The following is an 18177-nucleotide window of genomic DNA, read 5'->3' as shown; positions in this document are numbered from 1 at the left end:
CGAGTACGGTCATCTTGCTAGATTTTGCGGAGAAAGTGCGGAGAAGAAAGCCACAAGGCCCAAGCCAGCCAGAAACCTCCAAAGTATATGATCTGCGCTAATGGGGAGAGTAACAACCACGTTACAGGAGGCCTGCGATGCCCGGCCTTCATAAAGGTGACTTCTACTAAACCAGGTAATGCAAATTAACATCAAACACTGTGCCACAGCACAACACTTGATGTGGCAATCTGTGGCGGTGTACAAGTGCGATGTGGCTATCATATCGGAGCCATATGGTGTCCCGGCCGGCGATGGAAACTGGATAGTAGACAACGCAAAATCAGTGGCGAAATGGATGGTGGGAAGATATCCTTTCCAAGAAGTGGTACATCGTTCAGATGAAGGTTTCGTTATAGCCAAAAAAAAACAGAGTCTGCATCTGTAGCAGCCACGCACCCCCGCGATGGTCTATTGATCAGTTCAACGAGATGCTCGACAAGCTGACTGAAGAGCTACAAGATCGTAAGCCAGTCGTCATAGCCGGCGATTTCAACGCGTGGGCCATGGGGCAGTCGCTTTACCAACTCAAGAGGGTGCAGTTTACTGGAGGCCTTAGCAAGGTTAAACCTAGATGTTGCCAACGATGATACCAGCTGCACATACCGTCGGGATGGCCGAGAGTCAATTATTAACGTAACCTTCTGTAGCCCTGGGCTGTCAGGAAGTTTGAACTGGCGAGATGGTGAGCATCAGTGTTGTGAAAAACTCAATTTCTCACAACTCACGCTTGAGATTTTTCATGCGTGAGTTTGTCAATCACGCAAATCAGCAGTCAAAAAATCATGGATGAGTTGGCTCACCTTTTTAACTCATTGTCTCGTATTTCCACAGGTTACTCACACACGGCAATGATTCCTTGTTAGTCTGGCAAAATTATGTTAATCCTTTCAAACGTAAACAACAACATTCGGGTTTCACGAGTTTTTGCTGGGTTTTGTTACTGTATCATTTTTTACGGTTACGGTCAAAATCTCAAGTGTGAGATTTGCGAAGCAGATCTCTAATGAGTTTGCTCTCACGGGAGAGCGTATTGATTGAGATTTTGAGTGTGAGTCTATCAACACTGGTGAGCATCAAGCGATTCGGTACAACATTGGTAGCGAAGTGCAGTTGGAAGCGTGTGCGACTCAATCAAAGCAGCGGAGGTGGAAAAAGTTGCAGTTTGACAAGAATGTGTTTGTTTAGGCGTTGAGGCCCAAACGCAATAATAGCGGAACGGCAACGGAAACCGGAACCGGTTCGCCAGCATGAATTATAACATGCTTGTCGATTCAGTGTTGGTTCACTTTCATTCGTCGAAATGGTATGATTCTTGCTGGTGAACCAGTTCCGCATTCCATTGCCGTTCCGCTATCATTGCGTTTGGGCCTTTAAGGTTGGAGCGCAATGCTCAGCAGTTAACTGCGAATGAGTTGACAGCGGCATTAGCACAAGCATGAGATACAACCATGCCAAGGGAGGGTATACCGAGACATAATCGCCGCTCAGCCTAACTCAGGTGGAACTCGATTGCCGATCTGCATGCAAACTGCATTCGAGCTAGGAAAAGGATGCAGAGAGTCTGCAACGACGCTGAAAGAACAGATCAAAGATCAACGTACAAGGCGGCAAAAGCCGCTCTCAACAGCCCTGTCGCAACGCCAATTCAAACCCGTGGGGTGACGCATGTAGTGTTGCAATGGCGAAGTTAAGAGGCCTAGCTGTACCACCCGATAGAAGTCCGCAGAAGATGAAGACTATCATTGAAGCACTATTCCCGCAGCATGAATCGATGAGCTGGCCTTCCACACCGTACGGAGGTCAGGATGACGATGAAGAAGAAGTCCAAGAAACGAAAGAGGAGCATCCTGTAGAACCAGGAAGACTCCGGGACCAGACGATCTTCTTTTCTGGCGTTACGTCCCCACTGGGACAGAGCCTGCTTCTCAGCTTAGTGTTCTTATGAGCACTTCCACAGTTATTAACTGAGAGTTTACTATGCCAATGACCAATTTTGCATGTGTATATCGTGTGGCAGGTACGAAGATACTCTCTGCCCTGGGAAGTCGAGAAAATTTCCAACCCGAAAAGATCCTCGACCGGTGGGATTCAAACCCAAGACCCTCAGCTTGGTCTTGCTGAATAGCTGCGCGTTTACCGCTACGGCTTTCTGGGACCAGACGATATGCCAAACGTAGCTCTGAAAGCAGCAATCCAAGAAAACAAGGATATGTTCGGGATCGTGCTGCAAAAACATATCGATGAGAGATGAGACCCAATTAATGTTTTGCCATGGAACTTTAGTTGATATTATGAAACTTGCGTAGAAAAATAATCGAAAACGATGAAATTTGTACCATAAATTCATTACACCTTTCGATGTGTTAGCTAAAAGCATTGTTGTACTCGACAAAGTTGTGTATTTTGTGTAGTATCTTAAGGTGAAGATGAATCGAAGCCAAACCTCAAATTTTCAAGAGCACGGATCTGGAGAACCAAACATCCGTTTAAGCTGAAAACTTAATGGATTGGTCACTCGCTGGTGGTAACCAATCGATTATGTTTTCAGCTCAAACGGGTGTTCGGTTCTCCAGATCCGTGCTCTTGAAAATTTGAGGTTTGGCTTCGATTCATCGTCACCTTAAATGTTGTACAACATATTGTATACATAAATAGCGATTCTACCCCATCACCCCGAATGCCACTATCCGAATGAGTCATTACCCCGAATGCTATTTGCCCCGTGATATTGTGATACGGGGTAATGTCATTCTGGGTAAAGGGTCGTTCGGGGATATGGAATTCGGGGTGATGCCATTCGGGGTAATGGTATTCGGGTCAATGGGGTAGAATCATAAATAGCACTTGCATTCAAGACAAAACAAGTTACACTACCCGCCATAAGTATGGAATCGCATCATCTAGTATTGCAACACCTCAATTGAATATTGCAGCACCCCAAAAAGTTTAGCATCACCCGTAAGCTATTACACTAATGACGCAATATCTTGGAAACCTTACTTTCTAGAAAGCTGCGGTCCTCAGCAAAGTTGTTCAGAAGCCTTACGGCGTTCATCACCTGAAATTTTTAATACGCCATTTTGCCGCTACGTGGCGCTAGTGTGCATGTAAATTGATCATATTTTAGACGGCTCTAGCTCATGAACCTGACCACTTAGAATGTTCGTGTCTTCAGCAAAGTTGGTCAGAAGCTTAAAAGCAATCTGAGACAGCACTGATTGGTTAGCAATTTTGCCGCTACGTGGCGCTAGTGTGCATGTCATTTGATCATATTCTAGCAGGCTCTAGCTCATGAACCTGACAACTTAGAATGTTCGTGTTTTTAGCAAAGTTGTTCAGAAGCTTAAAAGCAATCTGAGGCAGCACTGATTGGTTAGCAATTTTGCCGCTACGTGGCGCTAGTGTGCATGTAAATTTAAATAGACACCGACACGTTAATGCTTCCAGTGGACTTTAGTCATTTGAAGGAAGCACCACACTAGACAACGGACTAGCATGCAACGCCCAGTGGCACAGTCGGAAAACATTCCTCACGAAAAGTTTTCCAGCCTGCAGCGGGAATCGAACCCACACTCCTTAACACGATGCGGCTAAATGCCTGGTGACACTAACCGCACGGCTACGAAGCCCACATATATTTTAGACGGCTCTGACTCATGAACCTGACCACTTAGAATGTTCATGTCTTCAGCAAAGTTGGTTAGAAGCTTAAAAGCAATCGGAGACAGCACTGATTGGTTAGCAATATTGGCGAGGGTGGCTCTGCTTTTAGAAAAATGATGGATCCGAAATTTGAACTGAATGTTGGAAATAACTTTTAATTTAAACTGTGTACGATTCCTTAAGCTTGTTTTAAATTTATCAAAAAATTGTTTTCGCCATGTTCTACCATATTTTCATTAAAAATGATGATGTTTAATGTCATGCACGCATGGGTATAGCCAGAGGGGCAATGGGAATGCCTCCTCCTCTTTGGACGATGGTAAAAACAATATTACGGGAATTTATCATGTGTTTGTATTCTTAAAAGATTGTCTCCAGCACTCATATTTATATAATTGTTGCATGATGATAGATTGGAAAACTTATGGAGTATTCAAAACAATCAGCTTTTTGAAAAACTTCTTGCCATAAATTTTTCGAAGGGTTTATCAAATCAAATCTGCATGGGCGTAGCTAGAGGGGGCAATGGCAATTCCTTTTATTAAGTGTTAAAAATCGATATTATCAATATGAGAGAGAGGGAGCTCCTGATAAAAAAAAAACGGGCTACGTCTAAGTCCATCGCCCTTCTAAAAGTCCATGTAACCATGTAACACGTCAAAATTTGAAAATCAGAAACAAAATAAAATGACCACATTTTGTCAGGTTCCCCATTTTGTCAGCCTAAAATTCATCGAGGAGCTGACAAAATCGGGTCCTTACTGTATTTCGAAGGAGTTTCTAAATCAAGAGGAATTTTAATATGAACATCTTTAGGAATTTCTGTGTTCTGTGAGAAATTTTTAGATAATTCATCAATCATGTATAACTAGGAACTCAGGTTGATTCCATTTGTTTTACTGGACAAAGCAAAATTGCCGATCAAAGGGACCACAACGAAACGAATCTTTGGAATTTTTCCAATAGGTAAATCTGCAAGACTTTAAATAGACCCGTCACTCAACATTGAAATAAGACGCGTTTAGGACTTTACTTGGCTTACTATGAAAAAAATACGGAGGGTATCTTGTATAGTTTTATGTTTCATGCAAAAAGAGTGTAATGTATAATGATCGTTTTGTCGTAAAAATCGTGAATGAAATGTTAAGAATCGATCTTCTCAAGCCATCCCCCCCCCCCCCTGATGAAAAAACCTAGCTACGCCAATGATCATCGACCCCTTAGGGACCGTTCAAATATTACGTAACGCAACAGGGGAGGGAGGGGGTCTTACATAGTGTTACGGTTCAAAGAAAAATTTAAAATTTTCTATACAAAAGTTGTTACGTGGAGGTGAAAGGGGGTCGTAATTTTTTAATGAACTCTTAAAAGTCCATGCAAGTTCTTGACGCGGTTCACAAGCAATCATTAACACGTCGAAATTTGAAAAACAGGAACATAATAAAATGACCCGATTTTGTCAGGTTCCCCATTTTGTCAGCCTAAAATTCATCGAGGGGCTGACAAAATCGGGTCCTCACTGTATTATATTCCACAATGTTTTGAATTTTGTCTAAGTAAACAGGTTCGTAGAAAATGCCTTCTTCTAAATATTTGCTGAAGATACGAACATTCTAGGTGGTCTAGATCATGTGCTAGAGCCCGCGAAAATATAACCAAATCTACCTGCACATCTGAGAGAGAGGAGACAGATGGCTTAGATTGCGAGCTCCCAAAAGACAAGGGAACCTGTCATAAACTGACACTGGAAAACCACACATTTGAAAAGCAAAGCGTAAAATACCGTCAGAATTTAGGTAAAGGTAATTAAACTTTCTAGATGTTTTTCGATGACTGCACATTTTAAAAAGTTGAATACTTAAATATAGTCGTGTGTTGGCAAACTACTATTGATTTTTTCATTCATACCTTTTTCACATTGAACAACAATGAGTGAATGATTTTGACCAAAATAAGATCATTAGACCGTTGTGCACAACCCAAGAACTAAAGAAAGAAGTCTAAGAAGGCAAGAAAACATGCCAACTGTCAGTGAGCTGTCTCCTCTCTCAGCTGTACGCTAGCACCACATAGCGGCAAAATTGCTAACTAATCAGTGCTGCCTCACATTGCTTTTAAGCTTCTGAACAACTTTGCTGAAGACACGAACAATCTAAGTAATCAGGTTCATGAGCTAGAGCTTGCTAGAATATGATCAAATGACATACACACTAGCGCCACGTAGCGGCAACATTGCTAACCAATCAGTGCTGCCTCAGATTGCTTTTAAGCTTCTGAACAACTTTGCTGAAGACACGAACATTCTAAGTGGTCAGGTTCATGAGCTAGAGCTGTCTAAAATATGACCAATTTACATGCACACTAGCGCCACGTAGCGGCAAAATTGCTAACCAATCAGTGCTGTTTCACATTGCTTTTAAGCTTCTGAACAACTTTGCTGAAGACACGAACATTCTAAGTGGTCAGGTTCATGAGCCAGAGCCGTCTAAAATATGACCAATTTACATGCACACTAGCGCCACGTAGTGGCAAAATTGCTAATCAATCAGTGCTACCTCAGATTGCTTTTAAGCTTGTGAACAACTTTGCTGAAGACACGAACATTCTAAGTTGTCAGGTTCATGAGCCAGAGCCGTCTAAAATATGACCAATTTACATGCACACTTGCGCCACGTAGCGGCAAAATTGCTAACCAATCAGTGCTGTTTCACATTGCTTTTAAGCTTCTGACCAACTTTGCTGAAAACACGAACATTCTAAGTTGTCAGGTTCATGAGCTAGAGCCGTCTAAAATATGACCAATTTACATGCACACTAGCGCCACGTAGCGGCAAAATTGCTAACAAATCAGTGCTGTTTCACATTGCTTTTAAGCTTCTGAACAACTTTGCTGAAGACACGAACATTCTAAGTGGTCAGGTTCATGAGCCAGAGCCGTCTAAAATATGACCAATTTACATGCACACTAGCGCCACGTAGCGGCAAAATTGCTAACAATTCAGTGCTGTTTCACATTGCTTTAAAGCTTCTGAACAACTTTGCTGAAGACACGAACATTCTAAGTTGTCAGGTTCATGAGCTAGAGCCGTCTAAAACATGACCAATTTACATGCACACTTGCGCCACGTAGCGGCAAAATGCTAACCAATCAGTGCTGTTTCACATTGCTTTTAAGCTTCTGACCAACTTTGCTGAAAACACGAACATTCTAAGTTGTCAGGTTCATGAGCTAGAGCCGTCTAAAATATGACCAATTTACATGCACACTTGCGCCACGTAGCGGCAAAATTGCTAACCAATCAGTGCTGTTTCACATTGCTTTTAAGCTTCTGAACAACTTTGCTGAAGACACGAACATTCTAAGAGGTCAGGTTCATGAGCTAGAGCTGTCTAAAATATGACCAATTTACATGCACACTAGCACCACGTAGCGGCAAAATTGCTAATCAATCAGTGCTGTTTCACATTGCTTTTAAGCTTCTGAACAACTTTGCTGAAGACACGAACATTCTAAGTGGTCAGGTTCATGAACCAGAGCCGTCTAAAATATGACCAATTTACATGCACACTAGCGCCACGTAGTGGCAAAATTGCTAATCAATCAGTGCTACCTCAGATTGCTTTTAAGCTTGTGAACAACTTTGCTGAAGACACGAACATTCTAAGTTGTCAGGTTCATGAGCCAGAGCCGTCTAAAATATGACCAATTTACATGCACAGTAGCGCCACGTAGTGGCAAAATTGCTAACCAATCAGTGCTGCCTCAGATTGCTTTTAAGCTTCTGAACAACTTTGCTGAAGACACGAACATTCTAAGTGGTCAGGTTCATGAGCTAGAGCCGTCTAAAATATGACCAATTTACATGCACACTAGCACCACGTAGCGGCAAAATTGCTAATCAATCAGTGCTGTTTCACATTGCTTTTAAGCTTCTGAACAACTTTGCTGAAGACACGAACATTCTAAGTGGTCAGGTTCATGAACCAGAGCCGTCTAAAATATGACCAATTTACATGCACACTAGCGCCACGTAGCGGCAAAATTGCTAACCAATCAGTGCTGTTTCACATTGCTTTTAAGCTTCTGAACAACTTTGCTGAAGACACGAACATTCTAAGTTGTCAGGTTCATGAGCTAGAGCCGTCTAAAATATGACCAATTTACATGCACACTAGCGCCACGTAGCGGCAAAATGCTAACCAATCAGTGCTGTTTCACATTGCTTTTAAGCTTCTGAACAACTTTGCTGAAGACACGAACATTCTAAGTGGTCAGGTTCATGAGCCAGAGCCGTCTAAAATATGACCAATTTACATGCACACTAGCGCCACGTAGCGGCAAAATGGCGCATTAAAAATTTCAGCTGATGAACGCCGTAAGGCTTCTGAACAACTTTGCTGAAGACCGCAGCTTTCTAGAAACTAAGGTTTCCAAGATATTGCGTCGTTAGTGTAATAGCTTACGGGTGATGCTAAACTTTTTGGGGGGTGCTGCAATATTCAATTGAGGTGTTGCAATACTAGATGATGCGATTCCATACTTATGGCGGGTAGTGTATATATAACGAAATCAAACATTTGGAGTAAAATTAAATGAAAATCTACTAAATTCGGCTTTGATTTCACTATTATTGGTATCCTTTGACCGATACGCATATTTTGAACTCAACTGTAAGGCCGTCTTCATTGCAGTGTACTAGACTCGACTAAGGACTGTTCATTTTATAAAGTGGACACTTTGTTTATGCTATATCTTTTTATTTTTTGATAAAATCGTAATCGGTTTTCTGTGCATCGTTAAACTATTATTCTAGAATCTGATGGAAATATAAAAACTTACAAAATGCTTTTGGTTGAAGAACTAAATAGTTTTTGCAAAAACTCCTAAGAAAAACTGTTCGTCAAAGTTAAGCATTATTTTTTGCGTTGCGTGGTAACGGAGTATTTCGTAGATTGCATACTGAAAACTGTCATGTTAGTTGCTTTACCACTCTTATTCCAATTGCTCATGGAGAACTATTTTGGATGGAATAGCTATCCAATCGGAAGTCAGAAATGAAAAGACATGACAATGTTCATTGTCAGCCACGCCCATCTTCTCTGTTACGAGGAAAGGAAAGGAAAATGATGATATGACACCTACATGAAGAGAGACCAGCGACTCACCGACGCCCTCATAGATGTCAAGGAGTTGGATGAAGGGAAGGGTGATGGTCTAGGATTCACTATAAGCGAGTGATGCGACTGGGTTGAAATTGAGTGTAGGTGTGGTTAAGTATACTTTTTGTAATTGGGTGTAAGTGTGAATGTAATGGTTTCATCATTGTTGGGAGTGACGCAGCTAAGAAAGTTAATGTCACTCAATGCGCGTTCGTCTTCCAGGGATGGGACACAGGTATTTCCACCTAGTACCCTAGCTAAAAAGCTTTGGTTTGAGCGCCATTACTCGCTCCAAAGTTAAGCATTATTTTTTGCATGAAAAAAAAATCCTAAATTTTATGAAAAAAAATTTATGTTGGTATCCTTTACTATTCTACTAGAGGTAGAGTTTTTAAAACATCAATAATATTCCACCAGTCTCTGACACTAGATCACTTTAGTGATTTATTCCTTATGGCCAAATTTGCTGAGAAACCATGTTTTTGCTCCCAGCAAAAATCTAAAGTAATAAGTGTGTTCAAAACTGGTTTCGACTACTAAAGAAACTATATTTGTATAGAAGTGAGCAAAATTTTGAGCTTTAACCGCATTCTTAGGTACAAAAATTACTCTTTATGGTCGTTTTATTAAAAAAAAACCCACACTTTTAAGATCATATACGAATGTTTATCGATCTATTGTATCATTGTACAACATAAGTCGAATGATGTATAGAAAACCGATAGCGATTTCATTGATAAATTAAAAAAATATTGCATGTACAAGGTCCACTTTATAAAATGAACAGTCCTTACATGATACACGCTCTAGTGGGGTTATATGAATCTATGACAAAAGATCGAAGGACAAAAGGTCGAATGACAAAAGGTCGAATGACAGAAGGTCGAATGGACAAAAGGTCGAAGAGACAAAAGGTCGAATGGACAAAAGGTCGAATGGACATAAGGTCGAATAAACAAAAGGTCGAATGGACAAAAGGTCGAATGGACAAAAGGTCGAATGACAAAAAAGGTCGATTGGACAACAATTTAGGAAGAACAAATTTTGGTGAAATTTTGTTAGACTTTTCAGGTCGTAGTGCATCCAGAGTTACTGTGTACGTGCTATAGCCTTATGTGCAAGAGCCACATTCCTTTCATGCTCATCCGTGCACTGTATATTTTGAGACCTATGTTGGTGTTCCTCGATTTTTTTAGGGTAGTTTCTCAATGCGTCTCATGTGCTTCGTAACATGCGTTGTTCAAAAACAGCACAATAATTGATGTGAAGACAAAATTTTAAATCGAGAATCGAAATCGTAATTTCTGGATCGCGTGTCTTCGACCGTATCATGTAGACCATCTAGACACCTGCATAATAAGGTAAAAATAGCTGTAGAGGCTCTTCGTTACTAAGCAGTTGTTGTACAACTTGGATACCGATGGCGAGCGTAGCACCGAGCAGCGCATGTGTTGACTCTTTCCTAGCGCGCACTTTTAGAATTTTCATGAAGCGCAGCACACTACGATTCTGATGCGTTGAAAGGCGGTTTACTTGGAGACTCGTTAGGTCATTTATGTTCTCCTGGTAATTGTGTAACTTTAAGTGCATCGAGGTGCATGCCACTCAATGTGCATGTGTTGGGATGCCGAGTGCTGGAATGCAGTAACTGCGGCTGTCATTCAGATTATACTGGAATTATAGCACCTATGGCGTGCCGCCATGAGTCGACTGCAGAGCAGAGGGTTCGCTCTGCCGAGGCTGGTTCACTGTAACAATGTTCAAGGCGGCTAGGAGAAGCAGTTTGCCTAGGCTTTTCTTGCTGCATATGTTAAAGTGCTATATGAAATAGCCTCTCCTCGTAGTAAACATCAGGTGGTTCGAAAGAGAAATGAGTCTGAGTCCAAGAGTAATGTATGTGTTTTCTGTAAACCTCCATTCAGAGCACGGGTAGCTTTCAGATCGTCGGTGGTGTGACATCACACCTGCATTCCTTGAATAATCTTCTAACGGTTTGGGTTGCAGATCATCTCCTAATAAAAAGCATGATGCACAAATGCAAAAATGATCAAATTATCAGAAAAGCTCTCAGTAAATGTTAGAGTAGCTGAGAAGCAGACTCTACCCTAGTTGGGACCTAATTCCAGAAAAAGGATGATTATTTTTCTCTGATGCTAATTTAAATCAGTCGAAACCAACAGTCAGTTAAAAATCTAATGCATAGCCCTAAAACAGCAAAACTTAAAAAGAAGGAAAATCCCTTGTTAGAAATGCAATTGAAATGCTCATAAACACTGTAAAGCATGAAGAACAGCTGATATTTATAAGAAGGCAACATTACAATTGAAAAAAAAAAAATACAGGCAAGCTGTAAAAGTGAAATCTATGAAGAACAGCCGATGTATAAAAGAAGGAATAATCGTCGATACAACAGTATAAAATCACTATAATGTATAACTCCAAAAGAACAGCCAATGTTTAAAAGAAGGACAAATCTCTATTGAAAATGTATCAAATAAAAAGATAATGATAATTACTTTATGCTTTGGAGTATCAAAATAATAACAACCGACATTCAGAAAATGAATCTTTTGTTTGGAAAATAATAGCATTAATACAAATTATTGCTTTAAACGATAGTTCTGAAGAACAGTTATCATTTAAAAGAAGGAAAAATTTCAGATGAGAAGGGAGGAATTTGTGGTTAAAATGTTAGCAACTGAGTGTATGATAATCCTTCCAACGGTACAATTTGGACCTTTCGTCCATTCGACCTTTTGTCCTTTTGACCTATTGTCCATTCGACCTTTTGTCCATTCGACCTTTTTTTCCATTCGACCTTTTGTCCATTCGACCTTTTGTCTATTCGACCTTTTGTCCATTCGACCTTTTGTCCATTCGACCTTTTTTTCCATTCGACCTTTTGTCATTCGACCTTTTGTCCATTCGACCTTTTGTCCATTCGACCTTTTGTCCCTTCGACCTTTTGTCCATTCGACCTTTTGTCCTTCGACCTTTTGTCATTCGACCTTCTGTCCTTCGACCTTTTGTCCTACAACCGTTATATGGTATAGAACTAAATTCGAATCTATGACAAAAGGTCGAAAGACAAAAGGTCGAAAGGACAAAAGGTCGAAAGGACAAAAGGTCGAAAGACAAAAGGTCGAAAGGACAAAAGGTCGAAGAACAAAAAAGAAGGGACAAAAGGTCGAAAATCTTTTTTCAAAGAAAGAAAAATTTCCCACCATGCAAATCATTTTCGACCTTTTGTCCTTTCGACCTTTTGTCTTTCGACCTTTTGTCCTTTCGACCTTTTGTCTTTCGACCTTTTGTCCATAAACCGTCCAAAAGACACCTATGGGCCTGCATATCTATATACCGTACATTTTTAGATTCGACCCACTGTGCGTCAGATGTGGAGGGAGTCATTTTTATGCCTTCTTGTCAGGAATGATATCCAAACTGAGCATACATTTCACAAAACACTAAGCTAAGATGCTTTTCTTTTGCAGTTTGTAGTCGAAACGGCACCGTCACTGCCAATGGCGACAACCAAACCAAATCCGATGTTGATCTGACCTCCAATGCGGCAGTTGTCAGTGCCTTCGAGAGTCGTAAACCCCAAGATTCGGACGGCAGCAACACTTCAAAGGTTCGATTTTCGTGCCATCGAGCTGGTAATTTGATATGGACACACTTCACGGCAGCTTACTCGAACCTCACAATAGTGCAGTGGAGCTTGTGGTGGTCATTGGCCATGGCTGGTTTCATTCAGGTGCAAGTCTACGTGCAGCTTCTGTGGCAGGAAATCGACCAGAATCAGGAGTACCTCTACAATGGCGGGGCGGAAGCTTTGTTGACCTTGCTGGGAGCCATCAGTGCCATGGCAGCCGGATACGTGGCCAATCGAGTCTTCGAGCAGTGGACACTGTGGGTCTTGACCGTGTGCTCCGCCCTGCAGGGTGGATTGATACTGTACTCCGGCTTCTCGACAAATATTTGGGCAGCGTATACCGTTTACATTCTGTTCGGAGCGCTGTACATGTTCATGATAACGATGGCCAGGTGAGTCGTTGATGGTATGAGAGTTGTTTCGACAAAAAGGGAGGAGGTTGGCGTGGTTTGCCAGCTGAACCCAGATGGTAGAGGTTATAAAATTGTTTGAGTTTGCGGGAAATTTTGCAACGGCTACGAACAAAAAAAGTTTAAAGCTGACACGGCCATCGTGCTTTAATGCATATTTCCTCTAATGCGATAAAAGCGTTTTATTTCGGGGACTTCTTAAGGGAAAGTCTAGGCTAGCTTATTAATCAGAATAAGTTTTGGATAAACTTGCAATCCATGGATGATATTAAGGTACACTGCCCACAACTGCATATTTGTCAAATTCGACATTCTTGACAATTTCGGGTTAATACCGGGGAGAGTCATCAAATAATAAATACTTTCGAACAACTTACTGAAATCTTTGAGATTGTTCTAGAAAATTCGAAAAAAATACCAAGTTGTTTTATTACATTGGTAGTTGTAACCGCATAACAGTCACATTGAGATTGTACATGAGCCTCGTAATGTAGTAGCAATGAAATTTCTATCAGAATTATTTTATAACTATTCACCCAGTATGCGATATGAGTCCTTCGAAATTTCAGCCTCAAATAAGCATTTTTGAGTTCTTGGTGGTTTTTAGAAATTGTAGTTTCCTTCCATACTGCCATAGAATGTAAACTTGGCATTCCATTTACTTAATATCTACTTTTGTCAAAGGTTACAAATACGCAGTTATGGATAATACAGCCCTAGAGGAATTCCTCGAAAAAATCCTAGAGCTACTGAAAGTCTCTAGAGAAATGTTTGAAGAATTCCGTACGGCAGACCAATTTTTTTTACTGAACTGTTAAGTAATAACTGAAGACATATCTGCAGAAATTTACGATACACATTATTTTTCCTGTGTTCCTGCAAAAACTCAATGAAAAATGTAGGAATCATTGAAACAATACATAAATCTAACGGAAATCCTTTGAAAAAAATGAGGATTTCTGGAACAATTTGAAGGTAGGAAAAACTGAAGCAATCCGTGAAGGACAATGGATTTCCAAAGAAATATTGGAGACGATACTAGTTAAAATTACTGAAGGCATTTCAGAAGGAATGGCTGCTTCAAAACATAAAGATGTATATCAGGGTAGTTATGGGATCAATAAATGAATACATTCCAGGAAATATTTTGAAAGATTCCCTATTTAAATCCCTGAAAGTATATATAGTGAAACTCTATGAACATTCATGGTCTAATCTAATTAGAATATTCTGCGGATATTGATGAGCCAATTCCTTGATGCTTTTCTGTTGAAATGTTTTCAAGAAATTTCTGAAGAATATTCTTAAAAATACCTGGAAGACTTGTTTCAACAATACTAGGAAGAAAAACGGTACAGTCTTTTCTAAGCCTAATGGTAACGTCCACTGCTACAGCAAACCCTTGCTGAAAATGGCTGGGTCGATTTTTGCTCGGTTCAGGATCTTTTTGTCATAAAAATTTACTTGACTTCCCTGTTCATAAAATATCATCGTACCTGCCAAATGATGAATGAATGTGGAAGTGGCGATTTTAGCTGCAAAGCAGACTCTGAAAAACGTGAAAACGTAATACCAAGAATAAGGAGATGGGCAAGTTCTCAGAGGAAAAGTTAGAGAATGTAAGGAATACTTGGGAATGACTAGGAATCATTTATTTTAGGACTAGGAATCGGATACTTTTTTTTGGGAAGAAATAATTGCCAAAATCATTAGAAAATTCCTGAAAAAATGTTAATTTCTGAAATAAATGATGTAATTTCTAAATGTATTTCTAGGAAATAGCTTGGATGGAAGTATATTTAGAGAAAGCATTGAATGAATCTTTAGAAAAATAAAAAACCTAGAAAGACTCATGAAGTAAAAATCTCCTTTGAGGATATCATGGCGATATTCCTGAAAAAGCTAGTGAAGAGAATTGAAAAAAAACTCACACGGATCAAAAGTTTTGTATCGTGGGATGTAGGGGTGGGAAGCAGTAAACCGTAGGTCATCCTCCAAACGAAATCACTGGCTTTGCTATCCAGTAGATCAGAGAAATTGTGGGATCAATAAATGAAGAAAATCCTGAATGTATTCTGGAAGATCCCCTAGAGAAATTCATGGAAGAGTATTTAGTGAAACTCTTAGAGTATTCATGAAAAAATTCTTGATTCCAAACCAAAAATTCTGCAAACTTTACTAAGCAAATTCCTTGTTGCATTTCTACTGAAACATGTGAAATTTCTGGAGAACTTTCTCAAACAACCCCTGGAAGGATTATTGCATCAGTACTAGGAAAGTGTTCAAAAAGAATACCTAAAGTATTTTCTAGCTGAATGCTTGGAATGGCTGGATTCAAATGCGCTTTACGAATAAATCCTTTGAGAAAATAATGGGAGAAATGCTTATTTTTTAAATAAATTATGAAATTTATAAATGAATTCCTGTAGAACCGCCTAAATTAAATTACTTACTTTGTGCTTTGAAGCCCACAAGGAATTATTGGACAAAATTCTTGGATGAATCTTTAAAACAAATTCTGGAAAGATCCTGTATCAATCCTTAAAACTATCTTTTGAGGAAATCAAGGTGGTATTCCTGCAGGTATCAGGTATAAAGCCGGCTCCAGACGCACGTTACCTGCCAATTGGGAGGTTTGTGCCATCGCCATATATGAGCCTATTTAATCATCTACCCGATGGGAAAAGAAAGGGAAGGGAAAGATGGGAGGAAATAAGGAGAGGGAAAATCGTACTTAAGAAATGAGAGCATATAGCTCCATACCACAGACTATACTATATACAAGCACTAGCTCTATCTTCAAGAAAGAAGCCATCCATGTAACATGGAAACAACGAAGTTTGTGCAGATCTACGATTAACTGGATTTTTCTTCATGGGATCCTGTACTCATAAACAGTAAGAGCAAGAAGTCACCAATCGTTTCTATGGCTATCCTGAATGTCTGAACCAATGTAATTTTAATTTTTTACGCACTTTTGATGTTATAATCCAAGAAAATTCAGAGGAAAATATAGATATATAAACGGGTATTCATTGGCCGCAATTATCAAAAAATGCACAATTAAAACTTGGTTCAATGTTGGTTTGTTTAGTAATTCATAAATACTTGGCGGAGTGTTGAAAAAAAAGATCAACAAAGTTTACGCCGCCCTTTGTGTTTGCGGTGTACCCATCAAAAAAAAATATTTTTATTTTTATGAGGCATTCTAATACCGGTAACCCTGTTTAAATGTATACAATGACAAACTGCAATTACATGCTGCAAAAGCTTTTAAAATTTACTAATTTGCATAGGCTCAAGTGCTGTAAGACATTGCGGAGTCAGTTTTATATTATCATTATTTTATTGCATTAATAGAATATTTTTATTGCACAATAACTGAATAAGTATGTTTCACGTTTAATATTTTCTAAGCTTTATTCCAAAAAAATTGTCAAAACTGCAATCCTTTTTTTTTGCTGAATTATTCTTTCCAATTGTTATCCTTTTGACTGAGTCTGACACTAATGAACAGGCCAAACAGTGAACCAAATCTGAATAAAGAGAAAGCAACTACAGCAAAGATGATATTGAAAATCAAGGAGTATTCGTTATTATTTGGTTTTCAACAATTCAAAATCTTTACACTTGGAAACCATGATTTTACATTTCTTTTTCAAATATTAAAATCCTTCTTCAAAAGTTAGAATTCCAAAAAACATCAAATCTATATATTGAATATCTAAATTCTACAGCTTCGTATATTTTTTTTTCTGTTAAGTTTTAGTATGGTTTGGAAAAACCAGCCGCTACAACTGGTGAAAGCAAACAAAGGATATCGTACTGTAGGAGCTAAATAAGTTTTCCCAGGCTACAAAATTCGTAACGCTCTATTTCTTACTGTCGCATATTAAAGTTAAGAATCTTCAGTTGTTGGTTACTGTATGAAATCTGTAAGTCTACAATGTAAAAGATAGTCATCTGAAATTAAGATCTGCAAGCTTAATTGTACCGTTTTGACTCATATTCCGAACACTTAAGGCCAAAAGTGATTTCAAGTGCCCCTGATAAGCAGATATTTGTGAAAAATTCAATGTTTTCGCAAAAACTAACTGTTGGCTGTTGGATGTACTGATAATAATGTTGATTTGGTTTATTTTAGTATTGCTTTAACGTAAAAGTGTGTAACAACATTTTGATTCAAATGCCGAGCACTGTGTTCATTCTATCTCATATTCAAATGGATAATTTCGCAAATAAATCTATATGTGCTAGTGCTACTATCCTCGAACTGAAGAATCATTATAACTCCCAAACTATAAAATAGATTAAAGGACATCGAAATTAAATTCCAAATGATTGCCATTTCCTGGAAATTCAATGACATATTTCAGCGAAACAGACAAAAACCGAGTATCCGGAATATGAGTTTGTTCGGAATTTGAGACAAAACGGTAAATGTTAGCTCTGCTTTACAAAATCATGGAACAAAATCAGAAAGGATGTGCTATTCTCTTCACTATATACTTTTAGATTTTCGTTAGATCGAGTACTAGATCAAAAAAATAAAGTTGGTATGGAAAAACTGAACTAAGTATAAAGAATAGCTGCCGACAACCAAAATTTATAAGTCCAAAGTTCGATCCTGGTAGCTGGCTTTTTGATTACCTGTGTTTAATCTTCGCCATCTGTCAGGTTTTATTTCAATAGGGTTTTGTTCTACTTCGTCGTAAGCGCTACTATTCGTCGTATCAAACTTCAAATGTTCAACTACGGCGGATATTCAAACTTACCTGCAACATAGATTCATTATCCAAGTGTAATTTTGTGAAAGCTGATATGATTTGTACACTTCTACACCAAAAATGCAATAAAACTACTGTATTTCGGTAAATAACTTCAGTTCAATTATCCACTTTGCATTTTTCCACCGAAATCGCATGGACGAACACGATTTGAGAGAAATGCTTAGCGATCGACTGAGCCACACCACTTTCCAACACAAGTTTATTCCCGCCCCCGGTGGGTGACTTACTTCGCCGGGAACTTATTTTCACTATGGAAAACCTTCGTACTTCTTCACTGAAGGATTCCATTCCAATCACACGCCGTAAAATTTCAATAAATCATCAAATTTTACGAAATTTCCTCAACCGCCGCGTATAATTGAGAATGTAAACAAAGTTCAATCCGTCGTACTGAGAAAAAAAAGCTTGTGCGCATCAATGTGTGCGCGACGCTCGACGTAAAATACGGTTCCTTTGATTG

General features: G+C 39.3%; 1 protein-coding gene and 1 long non-coding RNA gene across 18 annotated transcripts in view; one reads left to right on the top strand and one right to left on the bottom strand.

Moving 5' to 3' along the window:
- Positions 1–18177, bottom strand: part of LOC110676086 — a 175069-nt gene that overhangs the window by 92339 nt on the left and 64553 nt on the right. The gene's annotated exons all lie outside the window — the stretch shown is intronic.
- The window catches only part of LOC5575816 (folate transporter 1), a 75445-nt gene that overhangs the window by 42246 nt on the left and 15022 nt on the right, over positions 1–18177 (top strand). For all 17 annotated transcript variants that reach the window (XM_021842597.1, XM_021842608.1, XM_021842601.1 and 14 more), the window contains one exon: positions 12357–12909. In XM_021842597.1, coding sequence (XP_021698289.1) covers positions 12357–12909 — 553 coding nt within the window. The remainder of the gene's footprint in view (positions 1–12356; positions 12910–18177) is intronic.

Source organism: Aedes aegypti, chromosome 2, assembly GCF_002204515.2.
Source record: "Aedes aegypti strain LVP_AGWG chromosome 2, AaegL5.0 Primary Assembly, whole genome shotgun sequence".
NCBI classification, from domain to species: domain Eukaryota; kingdom Metazoa; phylum Arthropoda; class Insecta; order Diptera; family Culicidae; genus Aedes; species Aedes aegypti.
Note: the sequence above shows the minus strand (reverse complement) of the source record. Positions and strands in the feature narration are given on the sequence as shown.